The following is a 23,823-nucleotide window of genomic DNA, read 5'->3' as shown; positions in this document are numbered from 1 at the left end:
GTTCCCTCGCAGCGCCTATTTCGATGTGGTGCCACGCAACGTCGAAGTTGAACATCGACGTTGCCAGCCCTGGAGGACGTGTAGACGTTACTCATCGAAATAGCGTATTTTGATGTTGCTACATCGAAATAAGCTATTTCGATGTTGGCTTCACGTGTAGATGTAGCCCTTGTCTCCTGGAGCATGCAGCACTGTCACCCACCCCATCTCCTTGTGAGCTGCCTGTGCTCTGGTGGTGGTAGCAGCTGCTGGGAGGCCTCAGCCCTTTTGACTCACTGAGCTCAGGGGAAACTGCCACAATCCGTCCGTCTACCTGTCACCCCAATCCCAACTAGTCATCCCAGACACGACCTTGTCAAGCCAGGACTTAAAAACCTCTAGGGATGGAGATTCCATCACCTCTCTAGATAACCTTTCCAGTTCTTCACCACCCTCCTGGTGAAATACTTTTTCCTAATATCCAACACAGACGTCTCCCACTGCAACTCGAGACAATTGCTCCTTGTTCTGCCATCACCACTGAAAAAAACCTCTCTTCATCCTCTTTGTAATCCCCTTTCATTGTTTGAAAGCTCCTATCAAATCCTGCCCCCCGCCCCGCTCTTCTCCTCTGTAGACTATAAATAAGCCTAAATTCCTCAGACTCTCCTCATAAGTCATGTGCTCCAGCTTCCTAACTATTTTTGCCCCTTTCTGGGCTCTCTACAATGCGTCCACGTGCTTTTTGTAATAGGGACCCAGAATTTGGACACAGTATTCTAGATGAGACCTTACCAGTGTCGAATAAAGGGGAATAATCACTGCTGACAGTGCCCCTACTAATACAGTCCAACATGCCATTAGCTTTCTTGGCTAAAAAGGCACATTGTTGCCTCATTTCCTGTAGTTCACAGGTCCCTTTCTGCAGAACTGCCGTAGGATGGTGTGTCAGTCAGTCCCCAACCTGTAGCAGTGTTTGGAATTCTTATGTCTTAAGTGCAGGACTCTGCACTTCTTGTTAAACCTTGTAAACACGTTTCTGACCTGTCCAGAGGTTGGGATGTGTCCTGGCCTAGTCTTACTACCTCTCACTGTTGACCTGCTTTTGTGGCAGGCTGTGCTGTCTCACAGCTTATCAGAACACTGCATTCCTCTGTGTGATTGTCTCTCATTAAGGAGGAGGAAGATACCCAGTGAATTTTTTTTTGTTTGTTTTGTTTATCATCTTTGAAAATCGACACTGGATCTAAATGAAGACCTGATGTTGGGATGCAGCATTATCTTAGTTGTTAAAACACTGGACGACCAGTCACAAAACAGATTTCCTGTTATGACTCAGCCACTGCCCTGCTGTGACCTTGGGCAAGACACAATGCCTCCCTTGCAAGCACTGCAGGCCTTGTCTGCTTAGACTGCAAGCAGTCTGGGGGTAGGAACTGTCTTGCTGTGTGTTTGTACAGCACTTAGGGCCATGGGATTCCAATACAGTAAATCAACAATTCCTGACGCTGCAATAGCTAGGCTCAAAAATCCCTCTTTCACTCTGAACCTTTAGAAACTGGAACGTTCTACAAAATCCTTTTTTAAGTTATACATTTCAGTTGACGAATGGCTGTGTAGACCCTGTATCCAACTGTGTGTTCTAGCTGGCACTGAGGGTTCTCTAAAGTCACTCAAAGAATAAAGGTACTAGACTGATTCTTTCCTCTCACCAGGTTTACATGTAAAATTTAGATTAATCCAGCTATGTCTCTCAGGCCTGTGAAAAACTGCACATCCTGAGCATCATCATTAGGCTGATCTAACCTCTGGTGTATGTGCATTTAGATCAATGGCTGAATTCTTCTGCTGACTTGTTTACTGCCTCTCAGTGGTGGTTTAACTAAAGCAGGGTTGGCAACCACCGGCACGTGAGCTGATTTTTATTGGCTTGCAGGGCGGGAGGTGCGTGCTGCAGGGGAAGGGGCTGTGCACAGGGGACCAGGGGCCCTGGGCGGGAAGAGGCCATGAAGGTGAGGCAACATCTTTCTGAGGGAACATACAGGACCCACACCTGAAGCTCTGCCAGGGCTGGAGGTGGTGCAAACTGGGCACCATACTATAAAATTGCTCCTATGCTGTATGTAATATGCACTGAGACCACTTATCCTCTTAAATTAATCACTTCTGGGGTGAAATAAAGAAGTCATCTATATCATATCTATACAAAGCAGAGTTAGCTGCCATAAGAGAACGTAAAAGAAAAGTAGTAAGATTAAAATGTTCACTTGGTTTAAAAAAAGGAAATGTTGGGCAATATTCAATTGGAATGAGCTTCCAGGGTGTCTACTGACAGCAGTGTACATGCTAGTTATACTAGTTTTATTTATTTATGGGCATATTGTTAACTGATTTTATTCAGGTTTAGTCTGTAACCCTGTTCCCTTAAGTTAAATAAAGTTGTGTATTAATTCTAATTTGGTCTCTTAGATATATACTATTTATAACTGCTGTTTCGGAGTTAAACCCAGATTACAACGGGAGTAAATATTCCAGGAGGTTCCCAGGACACACCAGTAAGTGTGTACAGAGATCAGCTGGGTCGAGGCACCATAATTTTACATACCTTTAGAAATCCAGGTTAGAAAGGGGATTCCCAACTATCCAACATCACCATGGGACACTCGGGATCTCTTTTACTATTAAACCCATCAGGCGCAGAGGCACACAAGTGAGTATTGCCTGCTCCTGAGTAACCCAGGGAGGAAGGAAAAGGGTTACACACTTATTACAGATTCACTACCTGGGTTGCCCGCAAGAGTTAAACACTGCCTTACCTGTGCTCTCTCGTCATCAAATTCCAGGCAGCCCATACCATCCAATCTCTGAAGATCTATCCAGCCTTTCCAGATAACACAGACACCATTCAAAATCATAGGTGCCTTTAAGTACACCTGAAATAGAATCAAGCACATGCATCTGAGTTCCAAAGTGTTTGCATATACAAATGTTTACTGCATGTATTTTTAAACATCTTTCTGTAACTACTATTCTGATACAAAGCAATACTACATTACACAAAAAGTTTCTGAACTGGTAGCTTGACGTTCAACTGAACTGTTTTTTCCCCACAACCAACTACATTTTAATAAAAAATATGTAAAATACTAATCATCAATAATCCTGACATTGTATTTTTCATACTACACATACTGGAATTAATTTCGCTTTTTATAAATCAGTGTTTGGCAAGAATTTTGTTATTTCTTATATTTAAAATCACTTTTGTTTCTTGTCAGACTACCTCTCATGTTCATTTATTTGATGTTATTTATTTTTAGATTAGATAAACAAAGCATATTATCACAAATGTCACATTTATAATAAATTTGTTTTAAAGTATAAGACAAGTATTAGACAAAATGCTTCTCTACTCTCAGAGGGAGTTTTATTTTGCTTTTGTTACAAATGTATTTTTCTTAATACTAAAAGAATAAATACCAACATCTCTTCCTTTTCAAGCCTAAAATAAAGAAATGAAGACTTAAAAAAAGTCAGCGCTTAATGTAATACAATATCCAAACCACAAAGACTTTGTGGGGCACAAAGTAATGTCTTAATTTACAGAAGACTGAGGAAGCCTATGTTTTATGTTTTCTAATATCTGTTAAAGGTAAACTGAAAAATGACAGGGCTTAAATATTTCCACTGAACCATACTTTGCATGGTACCTTACAGTCATAATAAACTAATTGCCACTAGAGATTCTACAGTCTACATAATGGTATGCAATATTGTGATTTAAAGTTAAAGTATTTCCCTCTCCAAAGAGCAGAGATTAATCTCCTCACAGGAAATTTAAAAAGAAATGGATACTGTGTTAAAAGGTTTTGACAACTTACATTTGCTGACTTTTTAAACTGCTCAGCAGAGCAGTGTGGTGCAATTCATGAAAACATTAAGCAACTCTCTGCAGTTAGTACAGAATACTGGCCTGCTCTGTAGACAGATTTTACTCTGAGTAAAAGTTTAAATGTGGTGGAAGGAAAGCAGAAGAACTAAGGTGGATAGCTTTTATCTGTCCATCATAAGCTCCAATTTCAGCAGATGTTTGTGGACCTCCCTGTGATGCAATTCTATTTTTTTGTAGATTAAGAATATAAAGTCATTCCTGAGTTCTTTTTCTCTGTCCTAACAGAAGTCACAGCCAAGTCAGTGATATCTTTATAAAAAAAAATTGCCCTTCCATAAATACAAAATACCATATGGTCCTTCCATGAGGCACAAAAAGAATTTCAGTCTAAGTTTGTCTAAACTGCAAACTGTCAGCAAAAGATATGCAAATTGTTCAACATATTTGCATATCTCCAGCCGACAGTTCTGCTGGGAGGGGCTTTCCTGACATGTGGCCTGTCCACACGAGCCTAAATGTTGGGAAAATCCCCTCTGCCCAGACTTCCCTTCTCCCACCCTTCTTTATCAGTCGGGGTGGAATGAGATTGTCTACATCATGACCTGTTGCTGTGAGTAGCCATCATCAGTGAGTGGCACGGACAGTGAATATGAAATAAGAAACTGCTCAATGGGCATTTCATATAACTTGTTAGCCTTTTTGGGGACAGGCTGGCAAGAGGCAACAGCATACCACACAGATATCTTCAGCTCTAACAACCCATTCAAAATGGGTAGGGATATTCTACTCCTAGAAGCAGCAACAAGGAAACAGAATACTGGGTGAAAGGCTCTTCTTTTCTTCTTCAAGCAGTATTTCAGGCATCACTGCCTGCAATGTTGATGGATCTGGAGGAGTCAGGCCAGAGAACCTCTGAGCTGCCAGATCCTTGGCAAATGAAATATTATCTCCTCACTGTTCAGAGAGCAGCTGATTTCTTGAGGTAACCCCTAATAAGGCCACTGACCCCAAAAATGCTGGTCAACAATCAGGAATTGGGAACACATCCACAGCATGAGGACCCAAAGATGGCATGCATCAAACCACAGGCCTCTGTGCTCCATCCCTTCTTCATCCTCTATCTTTCTCCTGGTAAGTGCCCATGTCTGGATCCAAGACAAAGTGCGGTAAGGTAACAACGGATCCTGCAGAAGTTATGCAGAGCCTGCTCTTTGTGGAGATCCTGTAGGGGTCCCAGGAAGAGAAAGCATATTCTTTTCATGGGAAAGGCCAGCAACTTTTGATCTCCTTTTTCCAACAAGAGACTATTATGGACCAGAATGTCTGGCCTAACAAGTCATAAAAGGAACAAGGTGTAGCACGCCAAACAGGCATCTAGGTTGGGAAAAAATGTCCAGGTCAGCACTAGAGGCAACTGCCAGGCACCACAGCCAGAGGCAAGCCAGAATCAGGGTCAAAAGTCAGAAGCCAACCTTGCTGTCAGATTTGATGATTGGAGGCAAAGAACCAGGGCTGGAACTCAAAAAGAGGCTAGGATCAAGCACGCACCAGGAGCAAACGAAGGCTCTGGCAGTGAAGGTTGGAGATCCAGTGCTGATACTTGCCGGTACCTGTACTAGCTGCCAGAACCCCAATTTAGTGTGTGTTTGTTTTTCATTTTTGCTAAAAAAAACACTGCTAAGATCAAACACCAAACGGGAATAACCTTTTCTCAGGCCGGGGCCACACTAGCATTTTTCATCAAAAATAAATTTCAAAATGCGCGGCTCTTTCGAAATGCGACTGGGAGCGACCCTTGTGGTTTATGTATCCTCCAGCGTTGTGGTGCGGGGCCCGCATGGTTATATGGGTCCCATCAAATGCCCCAAAGCAGTTTGGGAACCCCAGATCGGTGAAGCCTGTGATGGTGGCATCAAGGTCCCCGACACGGATGACCTGGCACAGGAGGATGGTGTTTATTTCACCGACAACCTGCACAGGATGGAGGGCAAATGCGGCCCTTAGCACGTGGTGGGGTGCTATGGGACGCCCCATCCTCTCACTTGGCCCCCTCCCGTTGCCTCCCAAGCTCCCATCCCTGTGATGGGTGCATGACCCAGGCTGGATTACTTGAAAGGAAGACAACCCCAATGGTGGCCTTGCCCACTCCAAATTGGCCACCCTATTCTAGTACTGCAGGGTGGGTTTAAGCCAGTGGCAGAGCTCCATGAACCTCATGGCCTTGGTCATTCCAAAATCCCAGAGGCACCGTTTGTCATCCCACTCCCCCAGGGTGAACCGATCCCACCACTCACTGCTGGTGGGATACCGCCACAGGCGCTGTCAGATCTAGGAGTGCACACCTTGCAGCATGCAAGGGCACCTCAGGAAAGCGGAGAGGCGGCTAGCCATCTGGAGCCACTGCTGGATGGCCAGGAGGAGAACAGCCATCAGGCTGGCCACAGCCTGGAGCAGCTCCCCAGTGGGGAGCTAATGGTGATCCATAGTGGGCGTTTGGGTGTTGGCTGAGCTCTGCTCTGCTCTGTGCATGTGCTGCAGATAGCCTAGCAGCCCCCCACGTGTGCACAAGGAGGGGGTTTGCAAGCAACCCTTTAAGGGAGTGGCTGGCCACAGGTCCAGAAGGGCTTGTCAGCCATGTGACCCCGTCCATGCCATTTCCAGCTCTGTTCTTTTGAAAGAGAGCCAAGGGCTGTGCAGTTGCTCTATTTCAAAAGCACAGAGAAGTTTTTCAGAAGAGCAGATCCATGACTTGATCCACTTTTTGCATGTGGCCTCTATTTCAAAGTGCGAGTTTTCAAATAGTAATTTTTGAAAGTTCGCATTTCAAAATTTGGCTGCAGTGTGGCCAGAGCCTCAGTAACTTAGGACACTGCATAGCCTCTTTAAAATATGATTTTTTAAAAAACAAAAGCACTACAAAGCTAGCAACCTTTCCCAACCCACAAAAGGGCCCTCTTTCACCAAGCCTCCCCAATCTTTCCAATCAACTGTACTGATCAACCACAAAAGGTTTGGGCTGTAAGTTGTGTAGCACTTGCTGCAGTCACCAAATCCACTCTTTGGCTGTGCCTATGATGGCAAGTGAACAAGGTGGTAAATGCTCCCTCCCTCCCAAAAGGCAAAAGCTGTGCTGCAGTAAGTGGAGCACTCCCCACACTGTCACGTCTTCTGCATCGTTAACTACGGCACTGTCATGTGGACAACACAGGCTGGGGGTGGAAGCTGAAGACACACAGAAGCTATGGTACCCGACGTCTGTGCAACGTAGACAAAAGCTATTACACGAACAAAGGAAGCAACTTCCCAAGCCAAGAATCCCATGCTGATAGCTTCTTGCTGTAAGTGCCCTCGCAGTGACTCAAGGAACGGTGTGTGCAGAGTACCTGAGTACCTATGTAATGCCACGGAGCTGCGAACAGACAACCAAGCAGTCAGGATGCAAACCATTTAGAGCTTTGCAAGTCAAAACAAACACCTCAATCTTCATCAGTAACCAAAGTAGATCATGAACTCTGGGATTCCATTGTTAACCCTCAACTGTGCTGCATTCAGCAGACATACATCACATATCGGAATTAATATTTTAAATAACAGTTATATAATACAATCAATTACATTTAAACAATTAATAAAATAACTAATGATTATTTGAAAGGGCGAATTTTTGAATGACCTCCAAGTATGCTAGAAAGACAAGCTGAGTAAAGTAATATCTTTCATAACATCTTTTGCTGAGAGAAACAAGCTTTCACGGTTCACAGAGGTTTTCTTCTGGTCTAGGAAACATACAGTAAACCTCTGAGTTACATGGGCGTTGCACTCTTGCAACCCCTGCGTAACTTAAATTTTCGTGCAAGCTGAGCAGAGACGGGAACCAGGGAGACAGGAAACCACGCCTGTCAGGGACAGCAGCCTGACTTGTGGCTGCTGCACCTGACAGGTGCAGGTAACCACTCCTGTTAGGGGCAGCAAGGGTCAGGCTGCTGCCCTGACAGAAGCGGTTTCCCCACTCCTGCCAGGGTGGCAGCCACGTTAACCCGAGACACGTGCAACTTGATTGCGCGCATCCCGAGGGTTCATCGTACTATCAACTAAATAAAAGGTAGACCAGACAGTTTGGCATAAATAGTTAGCATGTATTGTAAGGATCCATATAAGGTGAAGTTAGTCTAAGAAAAGATGTTATTTCATCCACCTTGGCTCACTAATATTATGGGATTTACACAGCCATGCCACCACTGCATATCAGTGCAGTGATAATATTCAAGTTGTGTGTATATAAATACAAACTATTTTTAATATTTTTATTGGAGCTGTATGTATTTGTCACCCTCCCTCCAGCTACCTTGAAAGACATTTCTCCCATCAAAATATCCAGTACAGCATACTGATAAAAATTCCTTTATTTTAGAAAAAAATGTATATGTTCTTTCTCCCCCTTCCTGGAAAAAGGGAAACAGCTTGCCATAGCAGCGTGAACCGTTTAACCACATATTTCCTTCTTTTTAGATAAAGCTCTGCAAGCTCCCTTTCAATTTCCAAACCTCGACAAATACATCAAAACAAGTTACTGTTGAAGGCTAGTTATCACTAACGCCTCAAAAATCCAAAGGTATGAAATCTTATGAAATCTGATATTAGTCATCCGAACTCATTCATTCAGAAACTGCTAGATGACAGTAGAGTAGTCAAAGACTAAAGTAATGAACATAAGAACATAAGAATGGCCATACTGGGTCAGACCAAAGGTCCATCCAGCCCAGCATCCCATCTGCCGACGGTGGCCAATGCCAGGTGCCCCAGAGAAGGAGAACAGAAGACAATGATCAAGTGATTTATCTCCTGCCATCCATCTCCTGCCCTTCTTCTGAAGGCTAGGGCACCATACTTTATCCCTGGCTAATAGCCATTTATGGACCTAACCTGCAAAAAATTATCAAGCTCTTTTTAAAACCCTAATAGAGTCCTGGCCTTCACAGCCTCCTCGGGCAAGGAGTTCCACAGGTTGACTGTGCGCTGTGTGAAGAAAAATTTCCTTTTATTAGTTTTGAACCTACTACCCATCAATTTCATTTGGTGTCCCCTAGTTCTTGTATTATGGGAAAAGGTAAATAATTTTTCTATATTCACTTTCTCCACACCATTCATGATTTTATATACCTCTATCATATCGCCCCTCAATCGCCTCTTTTCCAAACTGAAAAGTCCCAGTCTCTCTAGCCTCTCCCCATATGGGACCCGTTCCAAGCCCCTAATCATCTTAGTCGCCCTTTTCTGAACCTTTTCTAATGCCAATATATCTTTTTTGAGGTGAGGATCTAGATGGTGTGTGGTCCTGCCAAGATGTTCTAGATGGTGTGTGGTCCTGCCAAGAGGACAGGGAACTGGACTTGATGACCTCATCAGGTCCCTTCCACTTCTAGTATTCTATGATTCTAGCAAGACCCTAAGACTCTTCTTTTTTATTACAAAATTATTTTTTACTATTTATGATTAAAGTTAGGCTAAGAAATTTAGCTGTTAGCAACGGTATCATCAAAACTTACATGAGAATCTATTTTAAGCTAAAACAGTTTCCCCCAAATTTTGCCATTTTTCCCCAATGCTTAGCGTGATATCTGAAATTCTTTCTGGTTTGTGAAGCTCTGATATTTCACAGAATCCTAAAGCAGGATCAACCACAACTAAATCATCCCAGCTAGGACTTTGTCAAGATAAGACTTAAACTTTAGAGAGGGAGATTTCACCACTACTCTAGGTAACACATTCCAGTGCTTCACCACCCTCCTGGAGAATTAGTTTTTCCTAATATCCAAACTACACCCCTCCCTCTGTAACTTCAGACCATTGCTCCTTGTTCTGCCATCTATCACCACTGAGAACAGTTTCTCTCCATCCTGTTGAGAGACCCCTTTCAGGAAGTTGAAGGCTGCTATCAAAACACCCCTTACTCTTCTCTTCTGCAAACTAAATAAGCCCAAATCATTCAGTCTCTCCTCATAGGTCACGTGCTCCAACCCCTAATCATTTTCGTTGCCCTCCGCCAAACCCGCTCCAATGCGTCCACATCCCTTCTATACTGGGGGACCACAACTGGATGCAATACTCCAGATGTGGCCTCAGCAGTGCCAAATAAAGGGGAATAATAACTTCTCTAGATCTGCTGGAAACGCTTCTCCTAATGCACCCCAATATGCCATTAGCCTTCCTGGCTACAAGGGCACACTCTTGACTCATATCTAGCCTCTCATCCACTGTAATTCCCAGGTCCTTTTCTGCTGCATTGCTACTTAGCCAGTCGGTCCCCAGTCTGTAACAGTGCTTGGGATTCTTCCATCCCAAGTGCAGGACTCTGCACTTCCTTGTTTAACCTCATCAGTTTTCTTTTGGACGAATCCTCCAATTTATCCAGGTCACTCTGGACCCTATACCTACCCTCTAATGTATCTACCTGACCTCCTCAGCTTAGTGTTATCTGCAAATGTGCTGAGGGTGCAATCCATCCCCTCATCTGAGTCATTAATAAAGATGTTCAACAATACTGACCCTAGAACTGATCCGTGGGGCACTCCACTTGAAACTGACCACCAACCAGTCATTGAGCCATTGACTACTACCCGGAGGGCCTTTCCGTCAAGCCAGCTTTCTATCCATCTTACAGTCCATCTATCCAATCCATATTTCCTTAACTTGTGGGAGAGAATACTGTGGAAGACAGTATCAAAAGCTTTGCTAAAGTCAAGGTATATCACATCCATCGACATTCCCATGTCTACAGAGACAGTTACCTCATCACAGAAGCTAATCAGATTCGTCAGGCATGACTTACCCTTGGTGAATCAATACTGACTACTCTTGATCACTTTCCCCTCTTCCAAGTGCTCCAAAAGGGATTCCTTGAGGATCTCCTCCATGATTTTTCCAGGGCCTGAAGTAAGGCTAACTGGTCTACAATTTCCTTGATTGTCTCCTTTTCTTTTTTTTAAACACGGGTACTACTACATTTGCCTTTTTTCAAACCATCCAGGACCTCTCCCAATCTCCACAAGTTTTCAAAATTATCAGCCAAAGGCTCTGCAATGATATCTACAAATTCCCTCAGTACCCTTGGATGCATTAAATCTGGACCCATGGATTTGTCTGCATCTAGCTTTTCTAAATAGCTCTTAACCCATCCTTTCCCCACTGAGGGTTGCCCCATGTGCATAGTGCTAAGATAAAGAGCAGCAGGTTGCAGATCCTAAGGGCTTCTTTGTGGCTCCCGACACTATAATTACAAAGTAAAATACACCCTTCTGATTATTTTCATTAAATGGTGAACATCTAAAAGGCCAAATGAACAACTCATATCTAAATAGCAAATGATGTGATCTCGAAATGTTGGATAACTCCCCCTTTAATATGTGAACTGCATTATAGAACATGATACTGTATCTGTGTTTTGATTGTGTTGCTAATGAAATCTTGATTTTGGAAAGGAAAATGAAACTTATGGCTTCCTGCTGCAACATGCATTTTAAAAGAAAATTGAAATTAAATGTGAAGTATAATTGGCATAATTAAATTGGTTCAGGAGTAAAAGTCAGGAAGACAGTGGTACAAACACACAAATGTGAGGAAACAGAATATGTAAAAAAGTTTGTGAATGTCCTGCAGTAAACATGTATCACATTACAAATCATTGTGCGCATGCTATTGTTAAATAGAGAAGGGGGAGGAGTAGCTCAGTGGTTTGAGCACTGGCCTGCTAAACCCAGGGCTGTGAGCTCAATCCTTGAGGGGGCCAGCCAGGATCTGGGGCAAAATAGATTTAAAAAAAGATGGTGCTTGGCCCTGCCAAGAGGACAGGGGACTGGACTCAATGATATGTGTCTCCATATATTATTATTATTATGGTTTGATGTTATTTATTAAGGACCATCTTGTATTCACATGCATCACAGCTCTTCAGTTACTGAGGTTTGTTTTTTGAACCAAAAGTTGAAGAAATGAATATTTGTCTATTTGGTTGCTGACCCTGGTGCTAAGAGAATCTTGAGAGTTTCTGGCAGCAAGCCAAAAATAAACTATATCATGTAAAACAAAGATTTGCAATAGCTATTTTCAACAGGGTGCAATGTGGACAACTCTAAGCAGAACTTCCACAAGACCAGCACCAAGTATATAATGGTTAGATGCTGTTTCCAGAGAGTATTTACCAATGGTTCACAGTCATGATGGAAGACGATAACAAGTAGGGTTCCACAGGGAGCAGTTTGGGGATCAGTTTTGCTCAATATTTTCATCAACAATTTCGATGATGGCATAGAAAGCACGCTTATAAAATCTGTGGATGATACCAAGATGGGAGGGGTTGCAAGTGCTTTGAAGGATGAGGATTATAATTCAGAATGATCTGGACAAACTGGAGAAATGGTCTGAGGTACACAGGATGAAATTAAATAAGGACAAATGCAAAGTACTCCACTTAGGAAGGATCAGTTACATGCATACGAAGTGGGAAATGACCAAAAAGCAGCACTGTAATTTGGCAAATGAAATTTAATGTGGGTAAGTGTAAGGTAATGCATGTTGGAAAAAATAAAGAAAGGTTACTCACCGTAGTAACGGTGGTTCTTCGAGATGTGTCCCCGTGGGTGCTCCACATTAGGTGTCGGGCTCGCCCGGCGCCGCAGATCGGATCTTCCAAGCAGTTTCTGCCGGACCGCGCATGCGCCGGTGCGCGCCGCTCCCCCGCGCGCTCCCGGCCATGTGCGCGATCCGGTCCCCGCCAGTTCCTTGACCAACCGCCTCGGATGCTCCTGCAAAACACTAAACAGAGATCCGGAGCGGGGAGGATGGGCGGGTAGTGGAGCACCCACGGGGACACATCTCGAAGAACCACCGTTACTACGGTGAGTAACCTTTCTTTCTTCTTCGAGTGTCCCCGTGGGTGCTCCACATTAGGTGACTACCCAGCAGTAACCCAAGATAGGAGGTGGGTAATCGGATTATGTGCAGCTTGTCCCCGAGAGGACCGCTGCCGAGAGACGGGTATCCTCTTGGAATACCCTGTGAAGGGCGTAATGTTTGGCGAAGGTGTCACAGGATGACCAGGTCGCCACTCTGCAAATGTCTTTTAGCGCAACGCCCTTGAAAAAAGGCTATTGATGCTGCCACCGCCCTAGTGGAATGAGCCCTGGGCGTGGCCAGTAAAGGAGTCTTTTTGAGTTTGTAGCACATTTTTATGCAAGATACGATGTGCTTAGAGATTCTCTGCGAAGAGAGACATTCTCCTTTTGATTTGGGAGCGATAGAGACTAGGAGCCTATCCGTTCTCCGGAAGGACTTGGTCCTGTCCATATAGAAAGCTAGCGCCTGCTCACGTCCAGGAGGTGTAGGCGCGCCTCTTTGTTAGAGTTATGAGGCTTTGGATAAACAAGGGTAAACAATAGGTTCGTTAGTATGAAACTCAGAAAGAAACTTTAGGAACAAAGGCTGGATGCAGCCGTATGGTTACCGCCTCCTTGGAAAAACAGCGCAGGGCGGCGTTGCCATAACTGCCTCAAGCTCGCTCACCCTGCGAGCTGACGTGATTGCGAGAAGAAAGGTCGTCTTCATCATAAGGAGGCGGAGGGAAACCGTGGCCAAAGGCTCAAACGGTGGTCCCCTTTTCGCATTAAGCACCAGGTCCGAGTTCCACAGAGGTGGAAGCGGTTTCTGAGGGGGGTATAGACTTACCAGCCCTTTGAAGAACCTGGTAACCATGGGATGGGCGAACACCATGTGCCCTTCCTCTTCGTGTCTGAACACCAAAATGGCGGCCAGGTGGACCTGAAACGAGGATAGCGAGAGTCCTCCTCTCTTGAGGTCCAGTAAATACTCTAATATCACAGCCATAGGCACCGAAAAGGGGGCTAGCTGTTTGGTAGAACACCATGCCGTAAAGCGAGTCCATTTCTGCTTGAAGGTCTTCCTGGTGGAAGTCCTCCTGCTACTTTCTAGGACTTGCTGCACTTCCTCCGTACATGTGCTCTCTAGGGAGCTGAGCCATGGATTAACCACGTTTGTAGTCGCAGGCTTTGGGGGTGCGGATGCCCTATGGACCCCTGGGCTTGCGTGAGCAGATCCCGCGCCACCGGAGGGGACATCGGTGGCCGGTCCGACATGCGCAGGAATAGGGGGAACCATTGCTGTCGATCCCACGTTGGGACTATCGGGATCATTCAGGTTCCTTCCCTCCTGGCTTTCTGCAACACTTTGTGGATGAGCACTGTGGGAGGGAAAGCGTAAAGCAGGGGGCCCCTCCATGAGATCGCGAAGGCGTCCCTCAGGGACCCCCGTCCCAGTCCTGCCCTGGAGCAGAATCGTGGGCACTTCTTGTTGTGCTGAGTAGCAAACAGGGTCTATCTGGGGAAAAACCCCATGCGTGGAAAAATCGGTTGCAGCAGATCGGGACGGATCTGCCACTCGTGCGTGAGTGCGAAATGCCTGCTCAGCTGGTCTGCCTTCACATTGCGAGCGCCTGGTAAGTACGAGGCTTTCAAGGTTACATTGTTGGCGATGCAGCAGTTCCACAACCGGACTGCTTCTACACATAAGGCACGGGACCGAGCTCCTCCTTGCCAATTTATATAAAACATGGTGGAGGTATCGTCTGTACTGATCCCGACTACCTTGCCTTTCAGTTGGTCTCGAAAGTGTCTGCAGGCGTTGAACACTGCTTTGAGCTCCAGTATATTTGTGTGCAGTGACTGCTCCATAGAGGACCACAGCCCTTGCGTCACCTCTTCGCCCATGTGTGCTCCCCACCCTATGAGGGGGGCATCTGTAGTAAGAAAAACCAATACGTGTGGTTGGTGGAAGGGTACCCTTGTTAGCAGGTTCTCGGGGTTTACCCACCATTGCAGGGATTTGCGCACCTCCGTTGTGGGCGACGCCATCCTGTGAACAGTGTGTGCTGCCGGTTTGTATACGCTCGCCAGCCAATGCTGCATGCTGCGCATGTGTAACCTGGCGTTCTGTTCTACGAAACGTCGCTGCTGCCATGTGGCCCAGCGGCTGTAAGCACGTCAGAACCGGCACCATAGGGCTGAAGGTGAAGCCTTGCGCGAGGGAGCCGATGGCCCGAAAGCGAGTCTCTGGTAGATACGCCCTCGCTGTAATAGAATTTATGCGTGCCCCTACGAACTCTATGTCCTGTGTGGGGTCTGTCTTTGATTTTGTCAGATTGATAAGCAGGCCGAGCGAAGAGAACGTGCCTGCTGTGACACATATTATGCGTAGTACCTCCTCCTTCGAGGCCCCTTTGAGTAGGCAGTCATTCAGATACTGGAATATAAATACCCCCTGTCTGTGCAGGTAGGCTGACACCACTGCCAAGGTCTTGGTGAAGACTCTGGGGGCTGAGGAGAGCCCAAACGGTAGGACCTTGTAAGTCGAGGGCTGCGAACCAATCTCCCATCGTCTAGTGCCGTAAGGATGGAGGCGTTTGTGATCATCCGAAAACGTTGCTTGCGCAGGTACCGGTGAGGCCTCGAAAATCTAAGATGGGCCTCCCCGTGAGGAAGTACCTCGAGTAGAACCCTCTCCCTTGCAGTTGCTCCGGCACTCTTTCCACTGCCCCTACGAGCATGAGATGGTCTACCTCCTGCTTGAGCCTCGCTACATGGGAGGTCTCCTGGAGGTGGGGCCCCGGGTGGAGGTCATGGCGGTGGGAGCAACTGGGAGGGGATGGCGTACCCCGTGGCTATGATCTCCAGCACCCATTTGTCTGTGGTGATCCTTTGCCACTGGTTATAAAATGGTCGGATGATGGCCTTGAGCACTGGTTTCGTGCCCTCTGGAAGCGAGTCCATGAGGGAGGTCAACCTAATGTGGTTGTCGAAATTATGGTTCGCTAGATGCGCTGCGTAATTTGCCATTGGCAACAGTAGCGTGGAGGAGGAGTAGACCTTCCTGCCCAACAGCTCTAGCTTTTTGGCATGTTTGTCTATTCCCCCACGTTGCGACGACTCCACCACCAAAGAATTTGGTTGTGGGTGGCTGAACAGGAACTCCATGCCCTTCGTGGGCACGAAGTATTTTTTTTTTTTTTTTTTTTTTTCCGCTCTTTTGTGGACAGGCGGAATAGTCGCAGGAGTCTGCCATATCATAGTGGCAGACTCCAAGATTGCGTCATCAGCGGTATTGCTATTTTGGAGGAGGCCGGAGGTCTCAGATTTTTGAGGAGCTTATGGTGTTGCTCTTGCACCTTTGCTGTCTGGAAGCCTTGCGTGAAGGCCACCCTCGTAAAACAGCTCTTGGAACTGTTTGAGATCGTCCGGAGGATGGACGCCCCCCGGGGCCGTAGCCTCATCCGGGGAGGAAAGCGAGGAACCGCTGGGGTACGTCTTTCTGGACCCTTCCGGTTCCTGTTGATGATGGTACACCCTCTCACTAGAGGTGTGCGAGGAAAAATCTCGGGGTTCCATAACCAGTCCCCCCTGAGATGCTTAAGTCTCTGTCCCCGGTCACAATTGCCCTCGGGGGTACGAGATCGTTCGTAGGGATCTTTCCCTAGTAGATTGCCGATGGTGTCTATGCCCTGCGTGGTAGGGGCGACCACGGCAGTATAAGCACTGGTCTTGGGAAGGTGACCTAGACCACTCCCTTGGTGCATACCCTTTGCGTCTGGGGGAGGGAGACCGTCGAGACCCTGGAGAGAGCGACTTTGCCTAATAGTCCAGCGGTTCAAATCCCAGGAAGGGTGGAGGTGGTCCCAGCCAGGGTGAGGCTGGTTGCAGAAATGGAGAAGGGGGCTCCGGGTAGGCCAAGGGGGGGGGGACCCCTGCCTTCTAGTTTGAGTCTGCAACATAGCGGAGGGCTGTGAGAAAGCAACTACACAGCCCTGTGCGGAGAGGGGCTGCAATGCCTCCTCTTGTGTGCAGTCTTCCCCTTGCCTTGAGGAGGTAACTCCGCCCCTGACATACAGGGGATCCCGGCCCCGTCCGCACCGAGCTCGGCACACTCGAAGTCGGTGCCGCATGTGCGGTGTCCTTCGGTGCCGGCAGGCTGCGTGCCTGCGCGCTCTGCACCGCCGGTTTTCCGGGGGTCGGTGGTACCGGCGCTTGTTTAGCTGCCGCCCTGCCTGCGGTGCGGGGCGGCTGGCTGATTATTGAAGGGTGAGCCGCTTGCACGTGGCTCTCCGTGCCGCCGCCGATCAGCTGTTGCTGCGGCTGGGGGCTGCTCGCTCCTCCCGTCCCGCTCGCTGTTGCTGCCGGCAGGGATCGGGCTGGGGAGCATACAGGGCATTCCGGCGTCCGCACCGAGCTCGGCACGCTCAAGGGCAGTGCCGCATGTGCGGTGTCCTCCAGTGGCGGCAGGCTACGTGCCTGCGCGCTCTGCACCGCCGGTTCCCCAGGGGTCAGTGCCGCTGCCCGCGGTGCCGCCGGTACCGGCGCTTGTTTAGCTGCCGCCCTGCCTGCGGTGCGGGGTGGCTGGCTGATTATCAGAGGCTGAGCCGCTTGCACGTGGCTCTCCGTGCCGCCGCCGATCAGCTGTTGCTGCGGCTGGGGCTGCTCGCTCCTCCCGTCCCGCTCGCCGTTGCTGCCGGCAGGGATCGGGCTGGGGAGCATACAGGGGATTCCGGCCCCGTCCGCACCATGCTAGGCACGCTTGAGGGCGATGCCGCATGTGCGGTGTCCTCCGGTGCCGGCAGGCTACGTGCCTGCGCGCTCTGCACCGCCGGTTCCCCGGGGGTCGGTGTCGCTGCCTGCGGTGCCGCCGGTACCAGCGTTTGCTTAGCCGCCGCCCTGCCTGCGGTGCGGGGTGGCTGGCTGAGTATCGGAGGCTGAGCCGTTTCCACGTGGCTCTCCGTGCCGCCGCCGATCAGCTGTTGCTGCGGCTGGGGGCTGCTTGCTCCTCCCGTCCCGCTCGCTGTTGCTGCCGGCAGGGATCGGGCTGGAGATACTTTCCTCCGTTTCTGCGCTGATGGAGTGAGGGAGGCAGCTTTCCTTTTAAGGGCCCCGGAGGGTCCCTCCTGCTGCGGCTGCTCCGGCGCTTCTGGCTGTAGGGCCTTATCAAGAAGCAGCATTTTTTTTTTTTTTTTTTACAAAATAACAACCGGCTAGCTCATAGTAGCCTAAGTGCCTGAAAAAAACTTTAAGAAAAAACAGATAAAGTCGTTGAATACACTACTTGGCCTTAGCCTAGTTGGATTCCGTCTGCAGCCGACGGCGGTTAAGAGGAACTGGCGGGGACCGGATCGCGCACATGGCCGGGAGCGCGCGGGGGAGCGGCGCGCACCGGCGCATGCGCGGTCCGGCAGAAACTGCTTGGAAGATCCGATCTGCGGCGCCGGGCGAGCCCGACACCTAATGTGGAGCACCCACGGGGACACTCGAAGAAGAAACAGGGGATTCCGGCCCCGTCCGCACCATGCTAGGCACGCTTGAGGGCGATGCCGCATGTGCGGTGTCCTCCGGTGCCGGCAGGCTACGTGCCTGCGCGCTCTGCACCGCCGGTTCCCCGGGGGTCGGTGTCGCTGCCTGCGGTGCCGCCGGTACCGGCGTTTGCTTAGCCGCCGCCCTGCCTGCGGTGCGGGGTGGCTGGCTGAGTATCGGAGGCTGAGCCGTTTCCACGTGGCTCTCCGTGCCGCCGCCGATCAGCTGTTGCTGCGGCTGGGGGCTGCTTGCTCCTCCCGTCCCGCTCGCTGTTGCTGCCGGCAGGGATCGGGCTGGAGATACTTTCCTCCGTTTCTGCGCTGATGGAGTGAGGGAGGCAGCTTTCCTTTTAAGGGCCCCGGAGGGTCCCTCCTGCTGCGGCTGCTCCGGCGCTTCTGGCTGGAGGGCCTTATCAAGAAGCAGCATTTTTTTTTTTTTTTTTTTTAAAGCCTGAAGAGGACATTGTTGATGAGTCTTTGAGTTTTTAAGTGGGTACTTAGCACCTTCTTTGTGCCGTTTTCCCCGTCCGATGGCCTGCCTTAGCAGGAGGGCTGATAGCCCTAGCTCCTGGCCTCCGGCGCTTGTTACTGGGACTGGCTGAGCTGTCCCTCTCCTAGCTTGTTCGTTGTTGTTTTTTTTTTTTTTTTTTTTTTTTTTTTTACAAAATAACAACCGGCTAGCTCATAGTAGCCTAAGTGCCTGAAAAAAACTTTAAGAAAAAACAGATAAAGTCGTTGAATACACTACTTGGCCTTAGCCTAGTTGGATTCCGTCTGCAGCCGACGGCGGTTAAGAGGAACTGGCGGGGACCGGATCGCGCACATGGCCGGGAGCGCGCGGGGGAGCGGCGCGCACCGGCGCATGCGCGGTCCGGCAGAAACTGCTTGGAAGATCCGATCTGCGGCGCCGGGCGAGCCCGACACCTAATGTGGAGCACCCACGGGGACACTCGAAGAAGAACCCAAATTACACGTACTACATGATGGGGTCAAATTTAGCTACGACAGATCAGGAAAGGGATCTTGGAGTTATAGTGGATAGTTCTCTGAAGACATCCACGCAGTGTGCAGCGGCAGTTAGTAAGGCAAATAGGATGTTAGGAATTATTAAAAAAGGGATCGATAATAAGACAAAAGATATCATACTTCCCCTATATAAAACTATGGTACGCCCACATCTTGAGTACTGCGTGCAGATGTGGTCTCCTCACCTCAAAAAAGATATATTGGCATTAGAAAAGGTTCAGAAAAGGGCAACTAAGATGATTAGGGGCTTGGAACGGGTCCCATATGGGGAGAGGCTAGAGAGATTGGGACTTTTCAGTTTGGAAAAGAGGCGATTGAGGGGCGATATGATAGAGGTATATAAAATCATGAATGGTGTGGAGAAAGTGAATATAGAAAAATTATTTACCTTTTCCCATAATACAAGAACTAGGGGACACCAAATGAAATTGATGGGTAGTAGGTTCAAAACTAATAAAAGGAAATTTTTCTTCACACAGCGCACAGTCAACCTGTGGAACTCCTTGCCCGAGGAGGCTGTGAAGGCCAGGACTCTATTAGGGTTTAAAAAAGAGCTTGATAAATTTTTGCAGGTTAGGTCCATAAATGGCTATTAGCCAGGGATAAAGTATGGTGCCCTAGCCTTCAGAAGAAGGGCAGGAGATGGATGGCAGGAGATAAATCACTTGATCATTGTCTTCTGTTCTCCTTCTCTGGGGCACCTGGCATTGGCCACCGTCGGCAGATGGGATGCTGGGCTGGATGGACCTTTGGTCTGACCCAGTATGGCCATTCTTATGTTCTTATGTTCTGTATATAGGAATCTAGAGGTCATGGTGGACCACAAGCTGAATATGAGTCAGTAGCATAACACTGTTCCAAAAAACCTATCATTCTGGGGTTTGTTAACAGGAGCTTTGTAAGCAAGACACAAGAAGTAATTTTTCCGATCTACTCTGTGCTGATTAGGCATAAACTATATTGTTGTGTCTCACTCTGGGCATCACATATCAGGAAACATGAGGACAAGTGGGAGAAGGTCCATTAAAAAAACCCCACAAAAATAACCAAAGGTCTAGAAAACATGATCTAGGAGCAATGCACCCTCTAACTTTTTCCTTCTGTGTGCACAATAAATTTTGTTATGTGCACTGAGGCATGCACAGATGTGCACTGTCTGTAGAAAAGCATGCTGCTGGATGTGGGCGCTCTGCAAATCAGCTGGTCAGCTTTTGAATTTCTCCTGGGTGGCAGTGGAAGTAGTCAGCTTTGCAGGAACACTGTCTATGCGGGAAAATTGGAAGAAGTGGTTTGTTTAGTCTGGAAAAAAGAAGACAGAGGGATATAACAGCTTTCAAATATTCCAAAGGTTGTTACAAGGAAGGGGGAGAAAAATTATTCTCCTTAACCTCTATGACAGGGCAAAGAAGCAATGGGCTTAGATTGCAGCAAGGGAGGTTTAGGTTGAACGCTAGGAAAATAAACTCCCTAATTGCCAGGGTGATTAAGCACTGGAATAAATCACCTAGGGAGGTTGAGGAAAGCTCTCTCATTGGAGATTTTTAGGGGCAGGTTAAACAAATACCTGTCAGGTAAGGTCTAGATCCATGTTTCTTAAACTATACACGATGATATATTTTTTTGTGTTACTGAAACCAGATACAATGTTAATGTCTTCATTGCTATGGTACCTGATTAAACTACTGCATTTAGTTTTTGCTGTACAGTAGTGCCTCGATTTACGCGAGGGTTGCGCTCCCACGCACCCTAGCTGCACTAGAACATCGCAGAAATCAGCGGGGGGGGGGGGGGGTAGCTATTTTCCCCAGCGGAACACACGTTCTGCAGCCAGGGAAGCAGCAGGAGCACTTGGAGCTCTTTTTGGAAGGTAAGTCCTAGGGTGGTGGTGGGGGGACAGTTGGGGAGGTTAAGCCTGGTGGTGGGTTGGGGCTGTGGAAGTGGGGCAGGAGGTTAAGCCCCGGCTGGGATAGGGCTGGGGGGAGGTGGGGACAGAGGCGATGGAGATGGGGGGCAGCTGCACTGGGGTAGGGGGAGGGGGTTGAGCTAGAGCCATGCAGAGGGGGTGGTGAGCTGGGCTGTGGGGGTGGGGTTTAAACTGGGGCTGTGTGCGGGGGTTTTGAATGGGAACCGTGCTTGGGTGGTGAGCTGGGGGGTTTGGACAGAGGCCACATGCAGGGGTGGTGAGCTGGAGCCAGAGCCAGAACCACAAGTGGTTGAAGGGCTGAGCCAGAGCTGTGCTCAGGCAGTTGAACCGGGGTCAGAGAGGCTAAGCCAGATCTGTCCTTGGGTGGTGAGCTGGTGGAGGGGGGTACTACGCCGGTGGGGGGGTTGAGCTGGAGCCACACATGAGGGGTAGTGAGGGGGCTGAAGGCTGAGCCAGGGCCAGGGGGAGCAGAATTTTGAGTTGCGCTTAACTCGTGTTAATGCAAGTTAGGCGTAACTCAAAAGTGTGCATTTTGAGGGTTTACTGTACCTGTTGCTGTTCGTTTTGGTTTGGTTTTTTTTCTGTCTGACAAATATTTTTGAAGAAAATTTTCATAGGTGTTCTGCATAAAAAAATATTTTTTGGTGCTCTGTGGTCTCAAAAATTTAAGCAATACTGGTCTAGATGTTGCCTGGTCCTGCCACAAGAGCAAGGGGCTGAACTTGTTGATTTTATGAAAAGGCACTTTATTTATTGATCTATCCCTCTGCCTCACTTCAAAGTCCTACTGTAAAGCCCAGCCCTGGTTAAAATAAATTGCACTTTTAAAAAAAATTCTGACAAACCAGAAAACGTTAAGCAACCTGAACAAGTGTCACTACTACTTCCCACATCATTTACATTGCAGCGTTTCTGCTCACAATAAGTGCACTGCCACATCATGTCTGAATTGCTTTCTGAAAGGTCCAAGATCTGATCTATTGTAAAAGATGCAGTGTGGTGAATATATTTAAGAACTAAAATATGACTGAGTCAGCGGCATTTACTAGTTAGACGAGAAAAAAATTGCCAACTGTTTTGAAAGATAAAAAGAATCATTGTATTTGTATTCAAGCTGCTCAACCTAGTTCTATTTCACATCCTTTTTAAGTCCTCTAGTAAATCCTTAGCACACAATACCCGGGTGATTTATTCATGTGACTCTGATGTTATCTGTACGCTACTTCCACATATCCTGCAGTTACAAAAAAACAGCGCACTCTCTCCTTCAAGCAACCAAGCCATTTCCTCCCCCACAGATTGCACAGAGCTCTCACCACCCACTGACTAATGAATCAGCACTCTGCAGAACACTGTGACAAACTTCATCCCCTCAAGGAAATAAGGGTTCCCAGTGAAGTGGTATAACCCATTCTCTTATTTTCAATCATACTCCAGCATACCGGACCAAGATGCATTCTTTTAAAAGACACTCAGCTCTGACTCACTGCCCCAATCGCATCACATGAAACTGTTTGTTCATAAGTGTTCAGTCAACTGCCTGTTTTGCTGGTTGACCACAGTAATTCAATTCCAATGTTGAGCCCACCTGACTCTGAATCATACTCAACACTAGCTGTTTAAACAGGAGTCTCTCCAATGATTTACTGAACATTGGGGCCCCTGTGTAAGAATACTTATAAAACATTTTTTCTCAGGGAGATAAATTTCAGAAGGTTCAGCCTAGCTTTTTGTCATTGCATGTACTTAAACCCTGCTTTTTGTACAGGGCCCACTAGTTAAAAAGGTAGAGAATTTGTTCCAAAAAGTCAAGTAAACTATTCAATTAGGAAGTTACATATCCATTTTTCTCTTTCAATTAACTCAGAAAACAAATGTTTTCTTATACACACGTCATACATATGTTTACTTGAATCATCAACTTCTATTAAGGTTATCAAGCAAAGCAAGTGGCAGCATCAATAGAGAGTCACAAAGCTTCTTACAGTTACAAGCTGGAGAGTAGCATCTACAGGCCACTTGTGAGATGAAAACATTAACTCTTTGTATGATGGGAGTTATGGCACTACATAAAAGGGATGAGGGCCTCTCTTCCTGAGATTTTCAGAAATTGAAGATCAATTATATGAAAATGGAGATTATAAAAAATTCCCTTTAACACATTAATTTTCATAAAAAGCAAAACTTTCATATAATTGCAAATAAATCCTTTTGCTAAAATAGGATGGGCTACAAACAGTAATTATGTCATGCAGATTACTTAAAGTTTAAAACAAGGTTACAACTTAAGACATCAACCTAAAATGCCTACTTCAAATAATCAATTTACATTGTGATCTTTCACACAAATCTGCTCAAAGAAAGTAAGGAAAAAGTAAGTTACAGATGACACATGCACTAATCAAAATGTTTGTTTGCATAATACAAACAAGTATCTGTGGCAACCAGTTTTCGCCAGTAAGGAAATGATTCATTAGGGTTCTGTTAGCAATCACTAAAAAGATGCAAACTATTATACTGTTGTAGAGGTTCTGTGGCACCTTATAGACTACCAAATTTTCTAGAGCATATGCTTGCCAGGGCAAAAATCTATGTTGTCAC

General features: G+C 47.3%; 1 protein-coding gene across 4 annotated transcripts in view; it reads right to left on the bottom strand.

The window, feature by feature from the left end:
• Window positions 1-23,823, bottom strand: part of CBFB (core-binding factor subunit beta) — a 79,469-nt gene that overhangs the window by 32,219 nt on the left and 23,427 nt on the right. For all 4 annotated transcript variants that reach the window (XM_075008511.1, XM_075008509.1, XM_075008510.1 and 1 more), the window contains one exon: window positions 2,796-2,912. In XM_075008511.1, the coding sequence (XP_074864612.1) occupies window positions 2,796-2,912 (117 nt within the window). The remainder of the gene's footprint in view (window positions 1-2,795; window positions 2,913-23,823) is intronic.

Source organism: Carettochelys insculpta, chromosome 14 (genome assembly GCF_033958435.1).
Source record: "Carettochelys insculpta isolate YL-2023 chromosome 14, ASM3395843v1, whole genome shotgun sequence".
NCBI classification, from domain to species: domain Eukaryota; kingdom Metazoa; phylum Chordata; order Testudines; family Carettochelyidae; genus Carettochelys; species Carettochelys insculpta.
The sequence above is the reverse complement of the archived record's forward strand: the minus strand, read 5'-3'. Positions and strand labels throughout refer to the sequence as shown.